This window comes from Stigmatopora nigra, chromosome 17 (genome assembly GCF_051989575.1).
Source record: "Stigmatopora nigra isolate UIUO_SnigA chromosome 17, RoL_Snig_1.1, whole genome shotgun sequence".
Classification (NCBI taxonomy): Eukaryota; Metazoa; Chordata; class Actinopteri; order Syngnathiformes; family Syngnathidae; genus Stigmatopora; species Stigmatopora nigra.
The window spans coordinates 4,400,510-4,426,169 of record NC_135524.1 but is presented as its reverse complement, the minus strand read 5'-3'; the positions used below and the strand labels follow the sequence as shown (position 1 = coordinate 4,426,169).

At 40.4% G+C, this 25,660-nt stretch overlaps 2 protein-coding genes across 5 annotated transcripts in view; one reads left to right on the top strand and one right to left on the bottom strand.

The window, feature by feature from the left end:
• The window catches only part of ctif (CBP80/20-dependent translation initiation factor), a 63,351-nt gene that overhangs the window by 5,395 nt on the left and 32,296 nt on the right, over nucleotides 1-25,660 (top strand). The window contains exons 2-6 of one of the 3 annotated variants that reach the window (XM_077737009.1): nucleotides 12,198-12,289; nucleotides 14,594-14,647; nucleotides 14,786-14,836; nucleotides 14,923-15,000; nucleotides 19,029-19,131. The gene's annotated coding sequence lies outside the window, so the exon portion shown is untranslated. Of the gene's footprint in view, nucleotides 1-12,197; nucleotides 12,290-14,489; nucleotides 14,648-14,785; nucleotides 14,837-14,922; nucleotides 15,001-19,028; nucleotides 19,132-25,660 lie in introns of all 3 variants that reach the window. The other 2 variants (XM_077737008.1, XM_077737010.1) reach the window with 2 other exon arrangements.
• On the bottom strand, nucleotides 1,722-13,858 carry zbtb7c (zinc finger and BTB domain containing 7C). Of its 2 annotated transcripts, none has more exons than XM_077737014.1 (4): nucleotides 13,800-13,858; nucleotides 4,422-5,058; nucleotides 3,708-4,345; nucleotides 1,722-2,774 (listed from the first exon to the last, which is right to left on the bottom strand). In XM_077737014.1, exons 2-4 carry the CDS (start codon nucleotides 5,046-5,048, stop codon nucleotides 2,273-2,275), a joined length of 1,767 nt encoding a protein of 588 aa, XP_077593140.1. In that variant the 5' UTR covers nucleotides 5,049-5,058; nucleotides 13,800-13,858; the 3' UTR covers nucleotides 1,722-2,272. The 2 variants fall into 2 exon arrangements, with proteins under 2 accessions (XP_077593140.1, XP_077593139.1); XM_077737013.1 differs by lacking the exon at nucleotides 13,800-13,858 and adding an exon at nucleotides 9,419-9,707.

The window sequence follows — 25,660 nt, the reverse complement described above, 5'->3', positions numbered from 1 at the left end:
TCTACTATGTGACAAACTCATTGAAATTCACAGCAGCATGTTTATTACAGGCAGTTTGTTTTTAACTTGGGGGTATAAGTCCAATTTAAGTTTACTCTTAAAAAGTTTTGCATGTCAATTAGCCAAGTCTCATTAGTCTCTGAAGCTTGGGAAATTAATCTATACTGCAGTCAATTAGTCTTTGAGACAATGCTAATTAATTACATGGGGTATGTCCGCACTAATATTCATAGTGTTATTGCCTTCATATTAGATATAGAGCATTTTGTTAGTGCTTGTAAAAAGTTTGTTTATTCTGCTGTTTGTACTGATTTGTAAAGATGTAAAAATTTGGTTTCCCATGGCGATTCAGTAGTTCAAAAAGTAGTCCGTACGATGTATTCATTTTTGTTGTTTTTATGGCTTAGAGCTGACTTACTGAAACACAATCCGTTCTCTTCCTGTTTGCTTTAGAATCGATAAAGGTGCTCGTCAGTTAGCCAGGAAATCACTTCCATGCAGAGTAAGTGATCTGGAAATGATTGTAACGTGATTAAACACAAGCAGGGAGCTGAAGATGAGTTATAAAGGATCATAAAAGGCTTTATGGACTTGCTCACTGTCTACTGGCAGCTGTTCATCATTTTTTTCCTTCATATTTGTAAATTGCTTGTAAAGCAGCTTAATATTTGCCATTTCTGCAGGGGATAAAGAATATACACCTTTGAATATTTTGTCCATTTCGTTGGAAATTTGAAAGCCTTAAAATAATTTGACCTACAGTGAGAACTTGATACTTTACGATCACAATACAAACGTTCTCGCTGATGTCGTTTCTTGGCCCGAAAGGGTGTGTAGATTTTCGCTTTTGTGGTTGCTAAGCAACCCCGTGTGTTTATCTGACTGCATTAAATGCTTGTAGAGACATTTGAAAAGATTCAAATATAAAGGCAATAATTGAAAAAATCTATTTAAATTTCCATTCTTTAATTGCACTGTTAAATACTAGTTTTAAAAAATGTATGCGCCTGGTTGCATGTTATGTTGTTCCACAATTGCACATCCTTGAAGGAAGTGGAAAAAGAACAATGTGCTCGAAGGGCCCCCAGCAGGAAACATCTTCTAAACAAAAGATCTAGAAAAAACAATAACATTTTTGGACCGCTTGCAAGTTTCAAACAAGCCACATAATAGAGCACAAGGACAATATTTGGCTTGTTAGCGCCATATAGTGGCTTAAATACTTATTACATTGGGATGCTGTGGAAAGGGGGAGGACCAAACTGTGCAGTAATGAGTCAGTATGTTATTTTAACTCATAAGAAGGCCCTTGCATTTCATATGCTTTCCATTAACATCTTATTTTATTTATTGAATCACTATTTATGTTGGGTTAGATGAATATGTCTTGAGCATATTACAAAAACTTGATCTTTTTATTTCATTTATTTATTAGTTCCAGCCTTTCTCCACTAGATGGAAAAACAGCTGCATGTATATTAGGTGGACATCCTTATATTATAAACAGATGTTCAAATTCATTTAAATACACAATGTTTATCATAGAAAAAAGGTAAGTAAGAGTATTTTCTATTTTTTTGCAGTCCGACTTTCTCATTTTCTCAGAAGAAAAGCATTGCCTTGCAAAATAGTTTCTATTTAGTGATCATGTTATGAATATGGTAGAATAAAGGTCTCACACCAGGTTTAACATGTCTTATCTTTATGAAACATTTTCCAAAATGTAGCCAAAAAGAATTCATTTAAATAGGCATAAATAGCACAAAAACCCAAACAAAAATAGTTTTTTTAACCTCCATTTCAAGTCAAGTGTCTTTAAGACGAGTCCTTATTGAAACACAGAAAATTTTATTATCAAAACGACCTGCTTCCCATTTACGTAGCATCAAAGAAGCTTGATTTTTTGCCAGTTTGTTGTGCTATATACAATTAGTGCAGCAGAAGTTAGGTTGTTATCATTGAATACATTATTGTATGTCTCATTTTGCCCATAAGTCCTTATGCCAACACAATATTACATTGATTTGGCGGTGAATATATGATAAACTATTCCCCTTTAGGGTATATCCATAATGACTTTATTTTTTATCTGTGTTGCTTATCAGTTTTGACTGATTTTCATACTTTTCAATGACAACAACCTCTTCCTACATGCGTGTAAACATTTCCAACATTTTTTATTTTAACGTAACATGAATCTAATGTGGTTTTAATCTTGTCATAAAAATAGAAAGTAAAATGTCAGGAAGTTCACTGATTGTTCTCTCAATGCCTATGTGGCTGTCTCCGGGATGGGTGGGGCACACTCCAGTCTGACTGTCCAGGGGTCCGAGGCGGGCGAGTAAAAGGGCGAGCGTTCCAAAATGTCGTCCCCGGCCAAAGCAAAGGCAAACATCCCCCTCTGCCGTTCAGCTCTGTCTTTCTCCTCCCCGTCTTGGAATGATTTGAACCCGTTCTCCTCCAAAACCCCCGGCCCGGCCACGGCGTCGGGCGGGCACAGATATCCGGCGCCGGGCGCGGACCGCCACGTGGTCGGCTTGCGGCCCCGACGTGGGCGGGACACTCGGCAGCTTTGCCTCTTGAGGTGACGATGCAGGTGGTCGGAACGCGTGAAACTCTTGTAGCAGTGCTCACACTGGTAGGGTCGCACGCCCGTGTGGATGCGCAAGTGGTTTTTCAGGTCGTAGTTGTGCACGAACTTGGAGTTGCAGTGCAAGCAGATGTATGGCCGCTCACCCGTGTGCTTCCTCATGTGGATTTTCAGCTTGTCCTGTCTGCAAAGTGGGACAAAATGCACTGTGGTAAACATGGGCAAGAAACTTGGAAAGGCTAAGTATTGCAGAATTGGAGATAGAGGGGCAACCTGTCCTATGATGTGTACCCCTTAATTTTAGAAAATGTTAATATTTTGCCTGTTGGATATGCAGTGTGGAAGGAATGGCCGCTGCTTTGTGAATTTTCTAGCATCTGAGGAATTATTTTTGACTGGTACAGCCTGATCTTTTTCTTAGTGTCTCATATTTTAGATCACCTTGGCAACTTTTCAATATCTGGCTTTAGTCTGAAACTCCTTTCACCTGCCTGTCAAACATGGTGAGAAAAGCTATGGGTTTTTCTCTGCCTTATTACTGTGTGAAATGCACTGTCAGATGGCATCAGGTGGCTTTTTTAGAATGGCTCTCAAACATTTTCTATCTGTGCTGACTGTGTGAAAGTCACTAGAACAGAATTATATTGACTTGATTTATCTGACATGAGTTCTCTATTGTACAGGTGTCTTTCAGTTTAATAGCACTTCCTTACCTTTACGGTTCTTGATGCGCTTTGACATTGTTTCCTCATATGAATATACATGTTGTCTTAAAACCACCCACTTTGGTACCCTCCAAACTTTCAGTTGTCAAATCTGTTAGGTTTGTTTTGATAATTAAATCAATGGCACAGAAGATGTACTTTTAGCAGAGCGATGGATTGTTTAATCACCCTTCTACTCATAGTTTTGGGATGTGAGAGAAAACCCATGCAAAGAAGAGGACCAGATGCAACCTTCACCCAATTGAAGCCTCGATCTCAGGACTGTGAGGCTAGCCACAAACCACAGGACACCCTAATCAGTTGATTGAAAAGAATCAATTTTCTATCTTCTAATTTATTCTGAGACATTTTCTTTCAAGTCCAAAGACTGGAAAGTATAGCTCTTCACTCACCTGGTGAAGCGCACCTCACAGATGGTGCACATGTAAGGTTTCTCGCCCGTGTGGGTCCTCATGTGTCGCGGCAGCTTCCCGGCCCCTTGAATGATCTTGTTACAGATGGGACATTGCTGCGAAGATTTAGGCTTCATCTTTCGCTCTTCCTCCAGCTGCCACGGAGGGAAGAGCGCCCCCAAGTGAGAGGCCGAGTTCAGGAAGCTCAAGTACGAGCGGAAATCGGCCTCGTCCTTGACCACGTCCAGGGCGTGGCCCGAGGATGGTACGGACCTGCTGACGAAATCCTTCAGTAAATTTCCGTGGAGCAAACCAGGAAGGGCTTCTTCTTTCATCTCCTCTTTGATAACCTCTCGTTTCACGGCCAAATCGAGCGGCCCGGACAAAGGGGCGTCGGGTGTCGTCGGGTAAGCGGCGGGTACCCGTGAAGAGCCACTGTGAGGGTGCTGATGGAGCCCGGGGTCCAGGAAATGCTGGGGGAAGGATGGAAAGTCAGCTGCCCACATGGAGGGATAAAAGCCAGGTAGAAGAGGGGAGAAGCTGGCTCTTCGGTCTAGGGCCGACATGCGGGGGTATAGGCCATCTTGGAGGAGGGACTCGATGGAGAAGTCCTTCAGGGAACGGTTCTCTAGGCTCTCCTGGAAAAACCACAAACTGTTAGCTTCACATTTAACACAGTGGGCGATATTATCCAGACCCTGGACTGAGGTTTACCTGCTTTCGATGGGGAGACCGTTCCTGGTGAGCAGAAGTACCCGGTGGCGGCGAATCGTCCACCCCGAGAGGTTCTCCCCTACTCTCGCATGACCCATCATCGTCAAACTCCTGATCGTCATTCCTGGACCCGTCTTCCTCTTCTTCGTCTTCCTCTACTTCCTCTTCCTCCCTGCCTTCGGACCCCCCGCCACCTTCCCCACCACTGTCCATGATCTCCATGCACACGTTGATGATGCAAGGGATCTCCAACATTTGTGCCGCGTTGAGGATCTCGCTCACGTTGGACGCCGTCACCGTCAACGTGGAGGTGTAGGCAAATTCAAGTATGGCCGTGAGGGATTCTGGAGCCACAAAGTCAATTTCGTAGATGGATGCTGAGGGTGGAGGGGCGGCGGCGTGGTGGTGGCGACCGTCCTCGCCGTTGGCCACGGTGAAAAGCTTTTTGAAGTAGTGACTGCAGGCGGCCAGAACCGAGCGGTGGCTTCGGTATTCCTGGTCACGGACGATTAGGACCACATCGCAGAGAAGACCGTCGCGACGCTGCTCGTTGAGGCTGCAAAGGATGTCGCTGCTGTGGTTGGGGAAAGGGATTCCGATGCGATCTTCTTCTCTGTGGTGGACCATCTTCTCCTTTCTGGATGGAAACCATGAGAAAAAAAGTTTACTAACTAAAAGATTGAACAATTTTCTCTACTTTTGCGCTACTGTTTTCCTTATCATTATAACCTTTTTCTTAATTTTTCATTTTATTAGTGCTGGAAATATCCATCCTTGTTTCTATATTTCTACAAAAGGTCCATCCTGTAGTTTTCAATTATTATAAAAAATCAAATAGGGTACAAAATTCTTGTATAAATATAATCATATATTTTTTAATATTGCTTTTCACCTTAAGAAAAAAAGCCAACTTTGTTACTATAGAGCATAATGTTCCATGAGAAAAAATTCAAACATTCAATAAGCACATCAAATGAGTTGGAAAGGTTACTTAAAAATGATAGATGAGGAACTACATGGTCCTTTTACAAGAACAACAACAAACATGGTCATTCAAGAACCGCCATTTTGTAAAAATACTCTTGGGGCTTTATGATTACAGTATTTGACAGCACATATTTAAAAACACTCTAAATGAAAGAAGCCGCAGTCCGTGCGCTGAAGCCTCAACAAGATCTCACGTGTCCATAGAGCAAATACGCTCCCAATTTCATCCTTTTATTTTATACAGAACTATTTTCTTTTATGCACATTGTCATAGTACACATTTTTAATGTGGTGCATCCTTTCAATATATACACACTATCACTTTTGTTCTTATAACACAAAGTGAAGCTGTATACTGAAAAAAATTGACAAATTTTCAACCCAGATTTACCAAGAGAACCTAAATATAACAAAAATAAGCATTTATGTTGGATTGTATATACAACAATGCACTCTGCAGAAACGAATAGGATAAAGCTGCTAATCCTAACTCTCTTTTACTCCTAAATTAATTCCAGTTGCTTTTTCCTCTATTTACAATGCGGCAACAATTTGTCCCTGAACCGGATGACTCCCCTGATTTCCTACCGGAGGAAAAAAAAAAACAGAATAGTCAATGATTTCCTCAGTTCACCTACAGTTACACACCTTGCTCTTAGTTTATTGTCTTGTTGCTAGGAAACGGTTGCTATGTCGAGACCATTGATGGAGTGATTAACAGGTCCGTAGAGGATGTAGCTCAACCGGATACAAGCCCTCAGGCCTGTGCAAACACCCCGTGGGAAAAAGTGTAACAAAAGAGCAACTGTCCAATGACAAGACAACTAGATACATTTTTTATGTCTGTTAACTGTTAACTTTGTCAACACTTATGCATGTACAATTAAATTGGTTTGAGGAAAGCACAGGTGGTGACAAAAACGCACCACTCATTAGCAGGTATTGATGGTACATCCAATGTATTTTGACTGGGAGGGAGTGCCCTCCCACTCAAAATTAATTGTGCATCTAACTGTCAATGGCAAATATGACCAGTTTTCCTAGTTTAAATAATTAGGTGTGTATTGAGATCAGTGGCATGCAGTGAGTTATTAATATACAAATGTATTTATAATTACAAAAATATTTTAAAATGATGGTTAAAAATGAAAATATACTAAATATACTTTCATTATCAAGCCTTTTCCATTACTTTGATGAATTTGTGTCAAAAATATGGTCTATTATCATTTTAAAGTTACTTACTGTAATATTGCACTTTTAATTTTCATGTTGCAATTTTCAACATTTACTCGCCCCTCCTTAAACGTATTAGACGCCTAATGTAATCAATGGCAACAAAAAAATAATAAAAGGGTTAAAATGTGAACGCGTGGGTAAAAGGTCCTGTGAAAAGCTCCCTAACAGGTTGCACAAACAGACAGGACGAGCCCCTCCTTGCGCGGCCCCCGCCTAGGCAAACAATAAAAAAAACAGCGCCAACCAGCCCGAATGGGAGGCTCAAGCCTGTGTCATTTTGTTTGCTTCCCAAAGTGCCCCCCGCCCTCCAGTCCTGAAATGACTGTACATGTGCTCCCACTGTACGCCTGCCCTCCCCGGCAGTGGCCGGCCCCTAATTACAACGTGGAGAGGATCTAAAGAGGATGTGCCACATGGACATAGGGTGGGGAAGGTTGGCATGGTGGCCGCGGCTTCCCCGCCCGCCCGCCGTCAGTGACAATTCTCAGGCCAAACGCCCTTGTTTGGACGTTAACGCCATAATGGTGACTGCTTTTCTTGAATCACCATTGTGTTTTTAAAAATTAAATAGGGGCGGGGGCAAATATCGATTGACCCCAATTCCGATATTCCATCCAAATTATAATCTGACGGTTAAATTTGTATAGGTCAATTGACAGATTTTGGTCATTTGGTCATGCAGGACACAATATTAATATTTTGCTATTGTTAACAATTGTGGTATGTAATTATGGCCTGCATCACCCACAATGTGGATGCCAGGTCATAATATAGTGACAGTATATATATTTAATTTGAGTTTAATGGAGCCAATCAAAATACTCTCTTTCCCCTATAACTCTCAGATCATCACTAATGATGAATAATGACAAATAACATTTTAAATTCATTGTTTTAATAAAAATGCATAAATGTAATAAAATTAAACTGAATATTGCAATTTTTAAATCTTTTCTTCTGTATACTCTTAACTCATTGCATGCCATTGACAGCAATCAGACTGCAATTTGTTTAAACTGTGAGGACAGATTGAATTCTCAGTGGCAGCAATTGATTTTGAAGGGGATCAGCTATCATTCCTTGTAAGCCCTCCAAGTCCAAATGCACACAAAAAGACCGATATGCTCAGTATAGGTAAAGGTTAATTAAAAAAAAATAGCCCTACACTCTTTGTAGTTTATATACCTAAGCAATATATCTGTCTTTTTCTGTCTGAGACTCAGACACTTTCTCATCATTGACCATGTATAATACAGTGTGCAGCCAATGCATTATAAGTAAGGTGAACAATCACAGTTTTTGCATTTAATTGTCTAAAGTAGTGCTGGCATGTAAGAATATCCGTCTTTTTTTGCATACTTTTGGGAATTATTCATTATTATATACATCTTTCTCTATGATTCTGTCTTATGTTTCCCTCTGGAATGTAATTGATCATTTTTTTTCTACATGGCTAGTCAGGCAGGCTTCAGTGACTGTTAGGGAGTATTTGCCATGTTGGTTCTTGGTTCTGCAGGTGGACACCTTTGTGTCACCTTCACCTCTCTTCCCTCTCATCCCTCCTTATCACCACCATGAGGTCTTGACACTGGGCAGCTGCCTCCGCAAATCATCCTCCAGTGTCACAAACAGACGCTTGTTTTGGCAAAAACCACCAAAATGCTGTCAGGTTCGTGCAGGAAAGCATTCATTACGGGGCAAAAGTTGACGCGAGAGGCCATAGAATTCTGTCGTGAACTCCATTCATTGGCCATTCTTGTTATTGGAGTATTTGAGCTGCTGTGGATGAGATCCTTTTACAGAGGAGAGTCCAATAGTAAGCAAATTGCTGTCACTCACAGCTATGAATTAAAAGTTGAAGTTAATGCCTTATTGTGCTGTTTAAGCCTTTATAAGGCGCCCAAACCCATTGGATGTTACATGTCCAATCCATTTTGACTGGGAATGTACTAAAGTGGGACTAAAATATGACCCTTCATAACCAGGGTTCCCAGTTTAAATAATTTGGAGCAAAATAATTTAAAAAAAAATCAAATAGAGTTTTAATGGGAGCCATAATAGTTCAGTTTGTATTAATTTAACTTTCCTTTCTTAACATTTTAGCAATTTGAAATTTTAGTCATAAAAAATGAGATTAAACGACTAAAATATAAGTTAGACCTGAGCATCCAAATATATGGACATCACATATCAGGTCAAGTAGTCCACACTTGTATACCAAATGTAATATTACATTGCTTAAATGTCTTTAAATGATCCCAATGGGTTTCATTTTAATTTTCTTTCTAAAGTCACTTAAGATATATATATTTTATTACAAAAAGTCACTATGCAAACTCAATACGCAAAATTTCAATGAAAAATTCCTCATCATGCCTTTTGTACAGAGCCCAAAAATTCTTTTAAAGTCAAGGATAAGCATGAAAAGGATGAAGTTGCTCAAATCTAGCAACACATTTTCCCCTCCTCCCAATTAGTAACGCTAATCGCCATGCGTCAAAATTGAACATCTCGTAAAGAGAGCAAGACCGGTCATTAGACACAGGAAATACAAGATGCAATAAAGTCAACAGTCACTTAAATCCTTGTAAATATTTAACTCTGATTCCCAAAAAACTTCTGCCTCCATCAATTCCAAAATAAAAAAAAAACATCCTATGAATTTAATTTGATAAAACTAACTCTGAAGTCCCATAGACTTAACTCCCTTCTTTAACATGCTTATTATTCCCACTTACAGACAACCCCAAACTTTTGCACTTTGCACCTACCTCATCCGTCTTTTACTCAAGTCCGACGACTAGTGTGAACTTCTGTCGATCCTCGCGTGACCTTTCAGCATTTCCCCCTTATTGACTGCCAATCAACCTCGCTTTCATTCAATAGAGCTCCCATTTATCAAAAAAAAATGGACCAAAACCAACAAATAAACCAGCCAGGAGAATCCAAAGCAGTGCAGGTTGTTGCGTCTCTGAGTGAGTGTATGAAGCGTATGTGTGTGTGTGTGTGAAGGCAAGTGGCGGACTCAGGTTGTGAGAAAGGAGGGTCGGGGAGGAGAGAGAAAAGGAAGGGGAGGGCCGAGCAGCAGCACTGCGCTGCGGAGATGTCGCACCGCTAGTTTTTATAGCAGGGTGGGTAGCTGCAAGATAATAATACCCCATCCTCCTCCACAACACAAGTGTATGTGCACCGTGTAATAAGCCCCATGGCGCAGACACCCTCTGATTTAGGTCAGACAAAAATGAATTTTTAGTCGTGTTCGAGGGGACTGGGGGCAAAGGAACTCCAAGGGGTTGTTTGGGGAGATGGAGGGAGGGAGGCGGTGAGAGGAGGGAGAAAATAGAAGGAGAGAGAGAGAGAAGTTTCGTGAAAACTATTTAGCCTTTTCTACCAGGGATGTCAGACGGGTGAAATGTTGTTGTAAAACTAAGAGACTTGGTTTGGCTTGTTGTTTAGTAAGGGAGAGATTTTTATAAGATGAATTGGATTTTTTGTTTTGTGGAGATGTTCACTGTTCTTTCTGATAGGGCAAAGGGTGGCCTAACTTTTTTTTTTTTTTTGCTGAGGGCTGCTTTTAGAAATATCGATGAAAAGTTCCCTTAGAGAAATTGGATGAATAAAAAGAAGGAAAAAAAGAAAATGTATTTTTAAATATGAATTTGTTTTTTGCCATTCATAGGGGGAAGCTGCTCAATTCTTTTTGACTGGGATTGACTCACTTGACTGAGTTGTAGTTTGAATACTTCTAAAACAGGGATTTTGGGTTAGAGTTTAATATGAATTGAGCCAAAAGTGGACTTTTTTTGTCAGTCAAATTGCTCCAAAGGGTTCAAATTCTCCCCACTTTTTTTTATAATAACTAACAGGCAAACATGTTTGAATTTGTGAAAATATTTTAGGGTCCCCTTTTAATTTGAATGGTACTTTTGTGTCCACTAATGTAGATTTTGTGCAGGTTTAAGTTGAATATCAATACAAATGAATGGTAAGTTTTTGTGCCATTGAAAATGAATGGAAAACAAAGTTTGAATTGTTGACGTGGGGAAAAAATTCTGTCGTTAAAGTTGCAGTTTCGCTGTCAAGTGTGAACATGCTCGAGCCTTTTCCTTGCGTCCAAGTTCACCGACGCAATACAAGCGCGGTTCAGCTGCCTCACGCCAAACAACACATGAAGACGAGCCCACTTCCCCTCGGTGGTAGAGCCCCCGCGTTCCCCTTGAGTGACATTGGTGCGGCCGACTAAAGCTGGCATCCAGTATATATAAATGGAGGCTTGGCCACAAACTGCTAAGAAACCATCCAGGCGGCCAAAACAACAACGCGAGACAGCCTGGCTATTCTCGCGCCCTAAGTGGCACCTGCACAGAAGTGAGCCCCTTCCTATGAACTTTAGCCAATCAGCAAAGAAACCTGATGGATTATCATGACTTGAGGACCAAGTGGTCACATGACATGACCCCTGTTTTACACAAGAAAAAAATCCTTCTGTCTAAAATTGATGCACAAAAACAGCATATTTCTAAGCACTGCATTTAGAATCCAATTGAGAAGCCCTATTTCATCCTATATAAAATTACATTCCAATCAAGCACATATTAATAGTCTGATACCCTTGAACATCTTTCTCGTTATCCCATTTGACTGTAATAGTGTAGTACTCGTGTGTGTATGTGTTGCAAAGGTCAAATGTGTGTTAACGAGGACTAGACCTTGCTGTAGTGGGACTGCCTCCGTCTGCCTTCAGGTAGCTTGTGTGTGTGTGTTTATATGAGTGTGTATGTGTGTCAGCAGGAGACCCCTGAGGCACCATGGCACCTCCTAATTAAAAGCAGTCATGCTGCAGGGCAGGCCAGGCACATGCCTGTCACATACACACACAAAAGAGCACAGCGCCGCGCTTACACATGGATGAGGTGTGAGGTATCGGTCAACTATTTTGGGTCCAAGCACGACCCCCACATCCCACACTGTCATGCAGGTAAATGGTTATAAAAAGTGCATGCATACTGCCTTTAGTTGTGCTGGAAGCTTGGGTTGAGATTAAAGATCTGTCATCCTATTGGGACCACTTTGTTCAATTTACCTCCATCAAGGAACTTTTCATTTGTAAGCAGGTTTACAGTGAATCTATGCAACCACAAAATGCGAGCTGCACAAAACCAATTGAAAATGAGCACCCTTTCATTTAGGGGAAAGGAAATTTGACCGCGTGTTAGCCACTAATTACCTCCACCACGGACGTGATGTTTTTTGTTGTGTGATCTTGTCATTCACTAATTTGTGTACTTTGATGAGGAAAACCACAAGTGTTAAGTGAAGACACACGTCAGAAACCCATAGATCCTATTGAAAATATTAATAGAACTCATAAAAACTGCAAATTCATGTGTATACATTTATATATGTATTTGTATACATTTGTATATCTATATGTATATACTAGTTTGGCGATAAAATATGTTGCATTTATTTTATTGTTGGATTTTGTTTGAACATGAGACACATTTAAAGTGCTGTTGGAGATCCTAACATGCTACCTGGTGTTTGCAGGGTGTCGGGTGGGCAGACCAAGGCGTGTGGCGAGAGGGCAGCATGAGCAGACCGAGTGAGGCCATCCCACACTCACAATCTATCTCTCTCAGGTGGGTGGACCCGCTTATTCACACCAAAGCTTTCTTTTTGCAAAGCATTATAAAAACACTTATTTTTCTAATTTGTAGTTGAATGATAAAAAAATACATTGTGCTAAATATAGTTTAAAAAACTAATTAAATACATAGGAGAATAGGATATTCAATTCAATTGAACTGAATTCAACTGAAAATACATAAAGTAGATGAAATATAGATGCATATAGGCCGCTTGAGGAAATCCATCAAATGATAGAATGCTAATAAATAATAAATAATAATAGTCTGAATTTCAAGACCTCACCTTCCAGTCAGATGTTTTTAGTGTAGAATGCAAGTGTACACAAAGGTTTTTTTCCTTTTTTTTTTTGGTAGGTAGGCATTGCCAAGGCCTCCCACCCACTTCAAACCCTTCAAGCCTCCGCCCCTATATCTCCTGTTCATCAGTTTAGTCAGCCTACTAGCCCCACTCCACACAACCTACCTGTGCAGAGGAGGGCCGACACGTATGCACATGCACGCTTAAACATAGCTCTTGGAGGCATGTTAAGACACACTCGGGTAACTCGATGTCCATAAAAGATCATACAAATCACATTTTTCCCACCCATTTAAGAAATTAGATCAGGTGCATGTCCCCGACATTTGCATTATAGGCCATAAGAACGTACTACGAGACAAAATCGCCACAAAATTTCCGCTCAAATCAGTGCATTGATTTAATTTTCCACCCTGGGTTCATTTGTGGGAAGAGTGACTGTAAATAACACTTCTTTAGGCGCAAGCCCATTCATATTTTTACAAACATAGTCACATGTCACGCAGATATCACGTCGTGGAATGTGCAAACACGCATGTAACACACCTCTGGTGATGTTTGCCTGAGACAAAGGGCCTTCGCAGTCAATCATAGTGTGTGTACAGTAGGAGTGTAGAGAAGGTGTGGTTGTGTTTATTGGACTGTGTCCTCAGTTAAACTCCACTGAGTCAATTCGGTCGGTACCTGCACAGTCTCGTCTCTACAGACTAGCCTTGAAGTGACCCCAGAATCATGCCAATTTTACCAAAGTCTTTCAGTGCCGTCACCAATTGTTAACACAAAGTTTACAGAAACAATCATATAAGCAAATCAGAAGCAAAATAATGCGCAGAGTAAAGTGAATTCGTTTTTTGATTGTACACATCAATGTCAGAATTTAAATGATAACTGAATGTGGATCTATTCATTTATATTACTATAACTATAATATGTTCTCAGAAATGAAAAAAGGGAGGTTCAACTCTCCTTCCCGTAGATCTAACAAGGTTGCATAATGTATTACGGCAATATTAGTAATAGACGTGACCAACATGCATGCACACATCAAATACTGTGCTGTTTACTTCAATAGGGGGTCACTTTGTGGCCACAAAAACACTCAAGCATGGTCATATCTCACCCTATTACTAATTAGACACTTTGTTCGATACATAAAACCATAATAACACACTTAAAAAGATATATTTAAAAAAAAACACTGACCTTTCAGTTAGTAGAGAACTCTTTGATTTCACTTCCTCTGCTGACTACTTGTCAGGAAGTCCGACAATCAAGTCGAAAGAGGGGAGGAGATTTCATGGGTGTGCATTTCGTCAGTGTGTGTATGTGTAAGTAAAGGTAGCACAGTAGAAGAAGGGGGAAAAAAACAGTTATCTGAGTAACAACATAATAAAAAAGTGTTACACCCTAGCCGGCCCTCCCTGAACTCCCCCTTCCTCCTAAACCAAAACTATTTGGCAGTCTTCCACTGTGGGTGCACCTGTGCTTGAGCGTAAGGGAGTGACAACTCACTCTCAGAAACTAGTAAAGCCTTAAAAAAATAATGTGCAGGTAAACTGATGACTCAGGATGGCACTTTTTGGATGATAATGTTTGAAATATTTTAATTGGGTGTGTGATGGAAGTGGCAATGGAGAAAGTATGGTAAATAGTAAAGATTTTTAATCTTATCAAAAACCAAAAGGAAACTTAAGTCGTAAAGTTAAAATCGCTACCTTAAACACTCCAATATTACCACACTCTTGACAATGTGAATGTTCAATGCTCACTCAGTTGCTATAGAATTGTGCGGGTGTACCAAATGAAGGCTCCAGTTAGAGTGCATTGAGTGAGCACATGTAACTTTTTGTTGAACATTTTGAAAACGGCTAAAATAAAAAAAGCGATCTGCAGGGTCAATGAGTGGGATTCAGCCAAGTAGTCGAGAGAAAATATCTACTGCAAACTGGCAGCAGGGAGAGGAGAGAAAATGCTGAATGTGCAAAATTCCCATCTAGTGTCGCAACAACAAATACAAGACAACCCAAACAAGGGCTCGGACAAAACATTAGGTAAGCCTGCTTCATCTGTTGACATTGAAAAAGGAAAAATACTAGCTATATGATGAGATATATAGATGTATAGATATATTACTGTGTTGGTACACTGTATCACATGTATAGCTGTTCCTAATATTTTGACAACAACAGACCCTGGCAACGCCCACTTGCCGCTGCTGCTTTCCTGCCACCACCTGTGGAGTAGGAGTGGGAGCCGCCATCTCAATCCAACAAATGTGCTCATTTATTTATTTATTTTCCTCCATTTCTTTATTTTGTGTTGGCAGGCAGGTTGGCTATCATCTGCCCACCGACGCATGTTCTTCATATCACCAAAAGGATTGCAAACCACACACAGTATACAGGTAAAGAAACTTGTAAATAGTGAATGCTTATTTTCATAACTACTTCTCACCTGTTTAAAATGTATCAGCATTTATGCGCTGTATACAAATGTCCCTAAAAATATATTTCTCCATTATCACAGTTCTAATTGAAATTTTTGATTTGCATATTTAGATTATTTGAGTATTTCAAGGTCACTCATTCAAATCCTTGGGTTGGCTTTCCATGTCTTTTTCCCTCCAATGGTTCATCCCAGCTACTCAAACACGATCTCCCAAAGATATCACCTCCCCCTCCACATGCACAAACGCACGCACTCCTACTCTCGGCTTCGTCATCCCCATGCGTCCGTTCCTCCCTATCCCACCCGTCCCTGCCGTCCTCCACTCCCTCCACGCTCCTGCCAGGCCGTGGTGTTTTTCTTAGCCTCTCCTACACACATTTCGCACAGCTCCCCTCTGCCTAAACACACAGCGTCGTCCCACACAAGCCGGGCCTGAATGACCCACTGAGAGCGGAAGAGAGAAGAGGGGCTGGGTGGGAGTGCGAAGGGTGGGCAACGATACCATCAGGTGCTTTCAAGGGTGGGTGGCAGTTTGGAGGTAGATGACAGCCAACACATGATTCAAATATTTTAAGTGGGATTCTGGATCCACCACTGGTACCCTTTTAATCTTAATGCGGGGAGCTAGTGGGTTAGTATTTTTAGTTTTTTTGTTGCAAGTTCAACCATTAAAACAATTGTTAAGCATTGATAGGAACTATTTTAGATCATTTAAATAAAACTTAACCCGATACAGATCAGGACATCAGATTTTGGATAATATAGGCAACAACATTAATATTTCTAAGTGTGGTCTAAATATGATGGTGTCAAGTGTTAAATATGATTAAGCAAAATGGAAAATGAATTATTTTAAACATAATGAACAATGAAAACTAGAAAACAAACCTTTTTGTATTGAATTAAATGATATTACATGATTAAAGGCCAATTTTTCACTTATCTTAATTGCCAATGGTTTAAAACTAAAATAAGGTAATATTTACTTCTGATTTTAGTTTTTCTGTATTTTTTTAATGTAATACATTTCTTCAGACCTCCCTGTTCATATAGTCTTTTACTAGTTGCAAAGTAATTCTAATTTACAGCAAAAAGCCACACAATTAAACATCTATCATCATCATATGCACTGGAAGTCAATTGATATAACCAACAAATAATTTCCCCTAACCAGCAAGCTCAATAAATCAATAGACAGTATTGTCAATAAAAGTATACGGTCAGGGCAGACAAAATATTTCATGTGACTTGTTTACTCCCCTCAGTCTAGGGCCAGTGCATGTGGGACAATATAAAAGTATATTTAGTAGATGATAATAATCACCGTGCTCTATCAATATCCACATGATGATTATGGCCGGCAGAGAGGGCGCTGGTCACTTGTGGCTCAGAGTGGCTAAAATAGCCACACCGCTGGTGACGGCGAAGACTAGTGAGGCGATGGTAGCGCACTGGCAGCGGCGCGCAAACCACACGCTGACACAAACGACACAAATGACTGGCCTGGCTTGGCTTTCATCTCGACGGGGATACCGAGGCACCGCTCAGACACGGAATCCGCCCGCCAAAAGCACACACACAAAAAAAAAAGTAGAAAAACATACAGTACCAAAAGGCCAGGAAGTGTTTTATTTGTACTTCCCCGCGGCTGGGCCGTACAGAGGAAGACGTTTGTCTTTTATGTGACGCGCTGCTTTCACTAAGTGTTTTTATAAACCCGAGTTTTAGTGTGCATGGCGGAGAACTACAATTTTACATATCTAGGATACAATATTCCGACCACATAACTTTATAAGTTTCACAGGGTATTTAGAGATGTAGTACTGCGATATCAATCTAATGCAGAAAAGTTTTTTTGAGTTGAGTAATCCTGATGTGTTTCGCCACTGCCATGTTGCAACATGACATGACTGCTTGTTTTGAAAACATATTTGTACTATCTTTATTATATAACATAGTATAGATGCATTGTTGTTTTGCTCATCTATTGTCTTATTTTTATTTTTTTAATGTTGCCAGGTTAGTGTGGCCACTCAGCAGGGATGAGCAGGAGAGGAGATGGTAAGAGGAGCGAGTAGAAAGGAGGATAGGCAGTATAATAACCTATTGGAAATATAAACTCAGATCGATAGTATCACAGGGTCATTATCTACACACTGGGACAAAGTCAGCTGTTAAACACAACCCTTGTAATTCAAATTGTAGTAAAATGGAACGGTACCATGTACTGAAGGTGGTGTGTTTTTGTTCTACTCAAAAGGCAGTACAAAATATAAACTTATAGTGTTTATAGGACGGTAATTCAGCTATCCAGACATACTCCATATAGAGATACCTCATCTCTTTTTCTGAACTGCTTTATCCTCACTAGGGTTGTGGGGGGTGCAGGAATTAGTGTCCAATCAGCCTACCATGCATCCCTTTGGAATGTGGGAAGAAACTGGAGTCCCCAGAGAAAACCCACGCAAGCCACGGAAGAACCTACAAACTCCACACAGGTGGACCGACTTAAATTTGAACCCAGGTCTCATATAGCAATATAATGCCATAAAATATTGATATATTGTCAGACCTCTTTATAAGTGTGTGTATGTTACCACAGCCCCTGTCTACCAGCTGCGAGTGTGTAGTACTCGACCCAGCGGAGGCACAGGCCTAATTACAGGAGCAAGGCTACAAATTTATCCAGCATGCTAACCATAACAGAGGAGGCAACAGGGAGGGGACGACTAAGGAAAAGTCGCAAGCCGGACGGCTGCTTCATGAGAGCGGACCACAGGGACAAGGAGGGACGGGGGGTGGGTTTGGCGGCGGCGGTGGTGGTATTCTATTTCAAGATGCACCACTCATTATTTAGCATCGTCTGCAACCTACAATTGCCTGGTGCGCAAACCCCTGCCTCAGACATGTGCTCACGCCCCTGCTTTTATGCCGTGCCATACATTTAAGAATATCCAATTTAAAAAGAAAAATATGTAAAAAGATGGCATAAAACAAGAACATGCATTTTGGTTGGCGCATCTTTTGTAGCACACGTCGAACGACGCAAACACCGGGATTCAAACGCTTAGTACATATAAATGGTGGTGTGCATGTGTGGACAGTTTAGCGAGTGCACGTGTTGGCAGTTCAACTCAAAGCTCACCCACGACTCTACCACTTCCACCCACAGTGTCCTCTATACAGCTGCTCTCACTGAGCCAAACTAACACCTCAGCCTCATCCCTCACTTCTCTCCTCGACATGCCACCATCCCTCCATCAGTTCGGCCATAGGTCCAAATATTTGTCAGTCTGTCTATCACTAATATTTTTATTCATTTCTTGTCTGCCCTTCCATTTACATATTCATAAGACATTCCTATCCTAATGTAATCGTGTCAGAGTTTCTTTGTTTTGACTGTCCCAACACTTTAAATTTCCATCTTTTTTCCCTTTATATTATCACCAGAGTTGATTTATTTTCAAGTAATACGATTATTGTGGTCCATTCAAGCTTTTCTTACAACAAATATGATTTTTTTTCATCCTCTGGAGTAACTTATGACGAACTACATGCAACTATTCTCGAGACTGTTTTTTTTCCCTCTTGTGTACTTTGTGTGCATCATACTTTATGTATGTGTACTCTATCTTGTTTAAAGGTTAACAGACAAGATATTTATAGTGTTCAGCTCAGTGGAAAGAATCTTGTTTAATAAATTGAGGTGAAAAAAAACACCTTTCTGATTATAACAGTTATGAAAAACATAAATAAAAGCCAGAGTGGGCACTTGACATGGTTACAGACATTTTATCATTCCTTGAACTATTACTAAGTATTCCAGATTACTTACCTTTCCTTTTGTTGTCATTAATAATTCTGTGCTGTCAAAATGTATGTTTTGTGAGTATAATGACGGCTAAAAATGCCCTAATGCCTAATTGGTTAGGGTTAGAAAAGACTGAAAGCATACCGACTAATGTGCATTCTTCAATTTTGTAGGTAAACAATCCATGCCACCATTGGAAAAAGGCAATGACTCATTGACAAAGAAGTCATCAACAAGAACAGAGGAGTTGATTCACACAACAACAGCTCGTACATGGTGAGGCCCTTCTCATTACGTGTATGCCTGCTCTGTCCTACTCTTTTGACTCTTTGTGTGTCTGGTATTATTTTCTGATACTACCCATGTAAACAAAGCCATTTAGAATTCAAAGTTGAGTGCATATCACATACCTCATCTAAAAAGATCTAATTTAATACAAGAACAAGTATTTTTCAGCCGATACAGACCTTGCATGCCTATTTATAGGAGTCTAGACAAATATGGGTGAACTTCACAGTGAGGAGGTCTTGTTATCATTAAGGTTTACCCCGTCCTTTTGTCCGTTTCTCCTGGAGTCGTTTCCTAATCTGTACAGTTGTGCACTTCATTCTGAAAGTAATCGTGCTTTGTTATACAGTACTCTCGTCCCAGTATTCCTGCACCCAAGTTTCTTTGTCTTAAAGGCCCTATTTTTATGCCTAGAGCAACTCTGGATTGAGGAGGCGTTTTAGATCAATGGATGCTAATTTGGCACGTGTAAATGGGGGGTTTTTGAAAAAAGGCGGCTTGCAACGCCATAGGCATGATCACGTTTCACTCCATTCACCAACACTTTCATTCCCATTAAAAGTGCCTCACACATATCTATCTGACAAGGAGACACTAGTACGCACAGGTCACCTTATGGCCAACTGGAAAATCAGTTTTCAGAAGGACTTGTTTGTTTATCCAGTAGCCCATCATAAAAAAAAAAACTGCCCAAATTTTGACATAACCTTGAGGGTTTGTGACAAATAAGCAATCTGACCAAAGCAGAAACAGAAAAGGTTGCAAAAGTGACCCCAAAGCTCACCTTCGACAAGCGACGCCCACCACCGGTTGGATATCTCGTGTCGGCGATGCATTGTTTGGAAGGAGTGGGTGGGTGGGATTTTATTTGTCTCGCTCGCCTACTTGACCTCTCAGCTAAACTGGCTCAGGGCACCATCTACGTTTCCCAACGCCGATCGATGGCCCTCAACCTTCAAACTTTATTTTTTGAAGGGTCCCGCAGTTTACACCCCTCCTGGGCTTCTTGTCAGCTCAGTTTCCACTTTTACACGGCTGACCTTTAGCTCATTAAAATCTATATAAACTAGTACATTAGCAACCTGAGTGTTCACAGAGAAGAAGTGCTACAGAATATTCTCATTAATAGTTTGCACATTGTAATCAAATGCAAACATACTGTAAATGTCCACATTAATGCCAACTAAATCTCATGTAAGCCAGGCCTAATAAATTTAACTTATAGTATTTTCTTAACCTACCAAGGCTCTGAATATCTGGCCAGCCAATCACATACCTTATTCATGATTATTGTACTATATTATTTCTTGTAAATTATGATCTTATTCCTATTCCAGCCTATGTCCCTGATAGCAATCAACTATTGACAACAAATCCACCCAAACACGTATCTTTGCGAACATTACATCATCACCATGTCGACGTTATCCATTAATAGTTGTGAGAGTACGAGTGGTGGGTTCACACACCCCTTTCCATGTCCTCATCCCTCCGCCCGTCCGGCAATGATATTTTTCCTGGCCGACTGAGAAGCAGAGGCGCAGCTCGAGGCAGTGGCCTCGCCCCCGAGACCCCCGGGGGGGAGGCCGACCATTACTTGGCTTCTGGCTGTCTTGCCGTTATCCGCTTTGGACGGAAATAGCACGCAGTGGTTGCCCTCGCTGCCTATTAGAGCTGTCCCTGACACGGCTGGACATGACATGACATGACCTCAGGCTCAGAAACTAATGATCGTGCTGTGACATCATAGTCCCCGGTTCTGGATGACGACATGATAGGAGGGTGAGGGGGTTCAAAACACAATGATTATGTTAGTAAGACGTTATCATTAGTGTAAACATTTACTGTATGTCAGTGTCTCTGGGAAAAGGCTGAAAATTTGGGTTTTGGTTGGGTACATTTGACGCATGCAGTAATTACACATGGCTACACACACCACATTCAAGAGCATTTTTGTAGGAATTTTGTTGGGTTTTAGTTCAAAAATGTGCTGGATTTTGTAGAGGAAAATTATATTTGTTCATCTTAATTATGAATATGGGCAGTTTATCTTACTGAAAGGATTCATTTGAATTTAGTTAGATTTTTTTTTTTAGCAAAAGTCACGCCACTTCTGTCCATTGAGGACATTAAATATTGCATATTTTATTACTTAAGAGTTTAGGTTTTTTCTATTGATCAAAAGACAGAGAAAAAGTTCAAAATATGGATGGAGATTACATTTAGATTATATCATAAAAGCTCAATAGGTAATTGCATTAAGCCAACACATAACTGATATTAAAAAAAAAAACATCTAATTTGGCCATTGTACCTTGGCTGAGATCCCCTCTCTTACATTTGGAGTGCTTCGAGCTGAGTGAGGCTTTTATATGGTTACAGAATGAATAGCGAGAGAACAGAAAGCGAAATAAACACCCATTTGTACAGATGATCAAATGAGTTTTGCTCAACAAACCTTCACAGCAGTGTAAAACATACCATTCACTTGCATGAATCCATTTATACGGGGCATGTGTTTTTTTTAGCATGCATCTTTAGAGCGGAATATGACTTGCCCCAAGCTGTTTTATAGGCTTTTTCATGTTTACAGTAGCCAAACGGCATCTTATTTTGGCAGGACCAAATGTGAAGCTACTAGTTAGAAGAGGGGACCAAAAAAAGAACAAAAACTAGAAGACATTTTTAATTATGACCCCATTGAATGTGGACTTTGATTTGGCATATGTGTGGAAGGAATATCAGTACTGGGATTGTTTAGATGTATATATTTGTCTAGAGTGGATGACATTGTGTGAATGAATGTGACAAATCCAGAATGACTTTATTCAAATTCACTGGTAGTTAGGATACACTTGACACTTGTTTTTATTCACTCTTCTCTTCTCTTTATTTAAAATGATAAGTAAATAATGGGCAATACAATGGTTTAAATGTCTATGGCTGTCAATGGCACCTGGAGAATAAAGTTGACTGCAACTTTTTTGGTTGCATCGACCATATGTAAAGAGATATCAAACAGCACTTGTACACACCAATCACAATTTGGTCCTTTCACTTTATTGCTCTTATCTTTTCTATGTATGTGTGTGTATGCGTGTGCACTCGCAACCTCTATAATTAGGTGTGTAAAAATGTGTGTCCATGTAGCGTTGTGTATATGTGTATGTGGTAATTACATAGTAGTGGACCGGTGGTGGAGGACAGTAAATTAAGTGGAGAATGACTTAGAGCCCAAAAGCGGTCATCGGTGTGGGATGCAGACTCAGAATAAACACTGTGTGTGCGAGTGTGTGTCTGTACACACATGTTTATAGCCAGTATGAAGTGGTGGGGAGAGAAATGTGTGCAGGCTTAGAGGTCATGACAAAATATGGTTGCACCGGTAGCTGTAGCTGTGCACTTTTCTACTATTAAAAAAATAAATAAAAAAACATTCCCCACAAAAGCCACAATGAAAGACGCATCTCAACATCGAAAAAACAGTTTGAACATTTTACGAGGCTACCCTGCCTTGCGGAAGTGAAGCCATGGGCTATTTTTATGAGACATGCATTCGGAAATGTTATGTTGTTATATATGCTTGTCTTATTTGAACACATTAATATAGATATATATACAGTATGTTGCATCCATAACTAGACTAGTATTGGAAGGAGCCTTGATATGGTTTTTAAAATGCAGGCATTGGTTCCAGCTAGGACGAAAAAATAACACAATACTGTAGGAAGACATTGTATTTTAAGATATGTATTTTTCAAATATGCACCAAAAAATAATTGTTATATTATATCAATATTAATAATATATATAAGGTTTTTTACTTGCAATTAACTCATTCACTGAATTGAAAGTACCCGTTGTTATGCTATGAATATAAAACTAAACTTTATATTCTAAAATATGTTATATGAGGGGTGCTGTTGTTATGCTATGAATACTAAACTAAACTTTTTCCCTATTCTAAAATTTGTAGTATGGGGGGGAGGTGTGGGGTTTTGGGGGCAAGGTCTTAAAAACAAAAATGTAGCAGGCTAGTCATTTCTTGTTGGACGAGTCCTGAACCGAGCCAGTACCGCCTGCGTGGCCGGGTCCGATTTGTCGCCCTCAAACCTACAATTGTATCCAAGGCCAAATTTAGGGGTGGGAATGCTAGGGTGGGCTGTCCATGTGTCACACAACAAAGCTGCTGCCCAAGGGTGTAGCCCTCTCCCTTACATCCTCCCACCTAACCGCCTGGCATGGGCGACTTGTGTATGTGCGTACATGTGTGTGTGCACGAGTGTGTGTGAAGCAAAGTCCAAAACCCTCCCCACCCGACTCTCCACTCTGGTAAAGGCAAAGATTACACCCTACCACCCTCCTCCTCGTTCTGTCTGCCTTTTTCGGAGACTTTCTCAGCATTTCACATCCCATCTACGTAAAACACTGACCTTGACCCCCCCGCCGTCTCCCTTTTTTTTTGTTTTTTGTATCTGTCTTGCTCAATTATGCAGTGTCCTCATCTGTCTGTATAGAGTATCACCACAAACCAATGTTGGAAGGAAAGCCATCACTTTCTTGGATCATTTTGTACATTTTGCCATTGTCTGGCTTTTCATTGTTCATGTAGTATTGCTATGGGGAATTCTACATGGCTATGATTGTACTCGGTAACTAGGACTGTCTTTGGGACTTGTGAACATGTTTACAGTAGAATGTAGGTATTATAATTCATAGTTATACACTGGGATGCACCAGGCCCCAAATTCAAAAATGGAAAGGCCCCTTGGTGCACGTGACTGAAGGTAGAAAGGTTTTTTGTGTTTTTCTTGACGCATAGTGACGCCACAAATGATAACTACTGAGCAGTGAGAGTGATTTAAGCCTCATCATATTTGTGGTATGAACAATAGAGTGGGCAGTTGTACGTCTATGTAAATAATTCGTTTCAAATTATCTTAACTATTAACTGAGTTCACCCTGTGTGATTTGATGAACCCACAAATGAACAAAAGTCTGTCAGAGTATCGTCTTAAGTCTCCCTTCCATGGCAAAGTGGGAATAAACACTAACACGAAAGCCTTTTGATGGGCTGGGATTTGTAAAACGTTATACGCTGTTATATGCTTTGTGGAAGTCCCCTTTTATTATACACCAGAGAAAAATGAGTGGCCTTTAATGTTAAGGGATGATTATGGTCTACATGTCAGGACATCCCGACGATGTGGCCGGCAAAAGCCACGCTGAGTCACACGGCTTGCATATAGGGGAGGATGCGCATGCATGGAACTAACATGCACGTGTATGGCTGCTGCATAGCTGAAAATGTTTTGAATTAATGAATATTTGTATATTTCTATACATTTGAATTTGATTTACATGACAATTAATTTGAATATCTAATTACTGTAGTCATTTTTGAAAAGTACATGTTAAAAAGTGCCTTTTTTATAGACACACACACACACACACATAAAACAATGGGAATGGACTGTTAATGCTACTCTGACCCCCCCGTTCAAGTAAAGATTGGCCTCAAATATGCAGCGACAGCAACCCCACCTGTGACTAACCTGCTATTTGTGCATGTGTGTGTGTATGTGTGTGTGTGTCTGATCCCGCTGAGTCGCGAGAGGGGGTTTTGAGGTGCAAGACGTTGCCTGCATTCTTTAATTTTCACCTCCCCCATGATGACCCTGTACAATGGCTGACACAGGTGGACCCTTGCGTCACCTTCTTTTCCTTCGCATTGTCCTTTCTCCCTAATGTGTGTTCACAATCTTTGGATCTATTTAGAAGATGCACCAAGGTAACATACAGTGGTACCACGCAGTACCAACCAATGCATCAAACAAGATAGTTGAGATACTTTAGGTTTGGTGTTTAGGTGGGGTTGTTTTGTTCAGTGATGGAGTTATAGCTCAGCGTCTTTAGAGTTCCAAAATGTGAATCAAAATTTTGTCATTTCATGGACCTATGCCTGTTTGTGCGCCTGCGTATCAGGTGGTGTTTACTAACGTGTGTCTTTTGGCCTGGAGGGAGCCTGAACCCAGTGCGGTGGCAGCCATCACACACAAGCTTTAATTGGCCTTCTCACGCAGCAAGAGCTTCATTACCAGCACACCTTTCCAAACGCCCATGCACACCCCCCTCGCGTACACCCACCATTTGCAATGTGTAATAGGGAGTTGATGACACACACAAATGTTGGCTGAGTCACTTTTGAGCGTGTCGATGCTGGATGTGGAGATCGTACACTTTACCTGACACTCCTATTTTAATGAGTTTAATGTAAATCCGACACTAACTTTTGGAATGAATTCAAAAATATTCAAATGTAGCCACAAAGTTAAGAGTAAACTTTGAAAAAGGAAGCAGCACCTGTTGATTCACATTTAAACCTACAAATACAGATTAGATATTATTTTGTCTAATACATTTGCAGTTATTTAAAGGGCATATTGCAGTTATTCCAAAACTAGTGAGTTTTGTCTCAAATAATGGACGATTGTCTAAGTGTGAATATGCTGGGGAT

Bases quoted from the DNA above. Each gene is read 5' to 3' on its own strand.
- zbtb7c (XM_077737013.1), bottom strand. The intron at 4,346-4,421 runs GTAAACCTCAGT...TGGTTTTTCCAG, and splicing joins GGTCTCCCCATCGAAAGCAG to GAGAGCCTAGAGAACCGTTC. The intron at 2,775-3,707 runs GTGAGTGAAGAG...CCCACTTTGCAG, and splicing joins TGTGAGGTGCGCTTCACCAG to ACAGGACAAGCTGAAAATCC.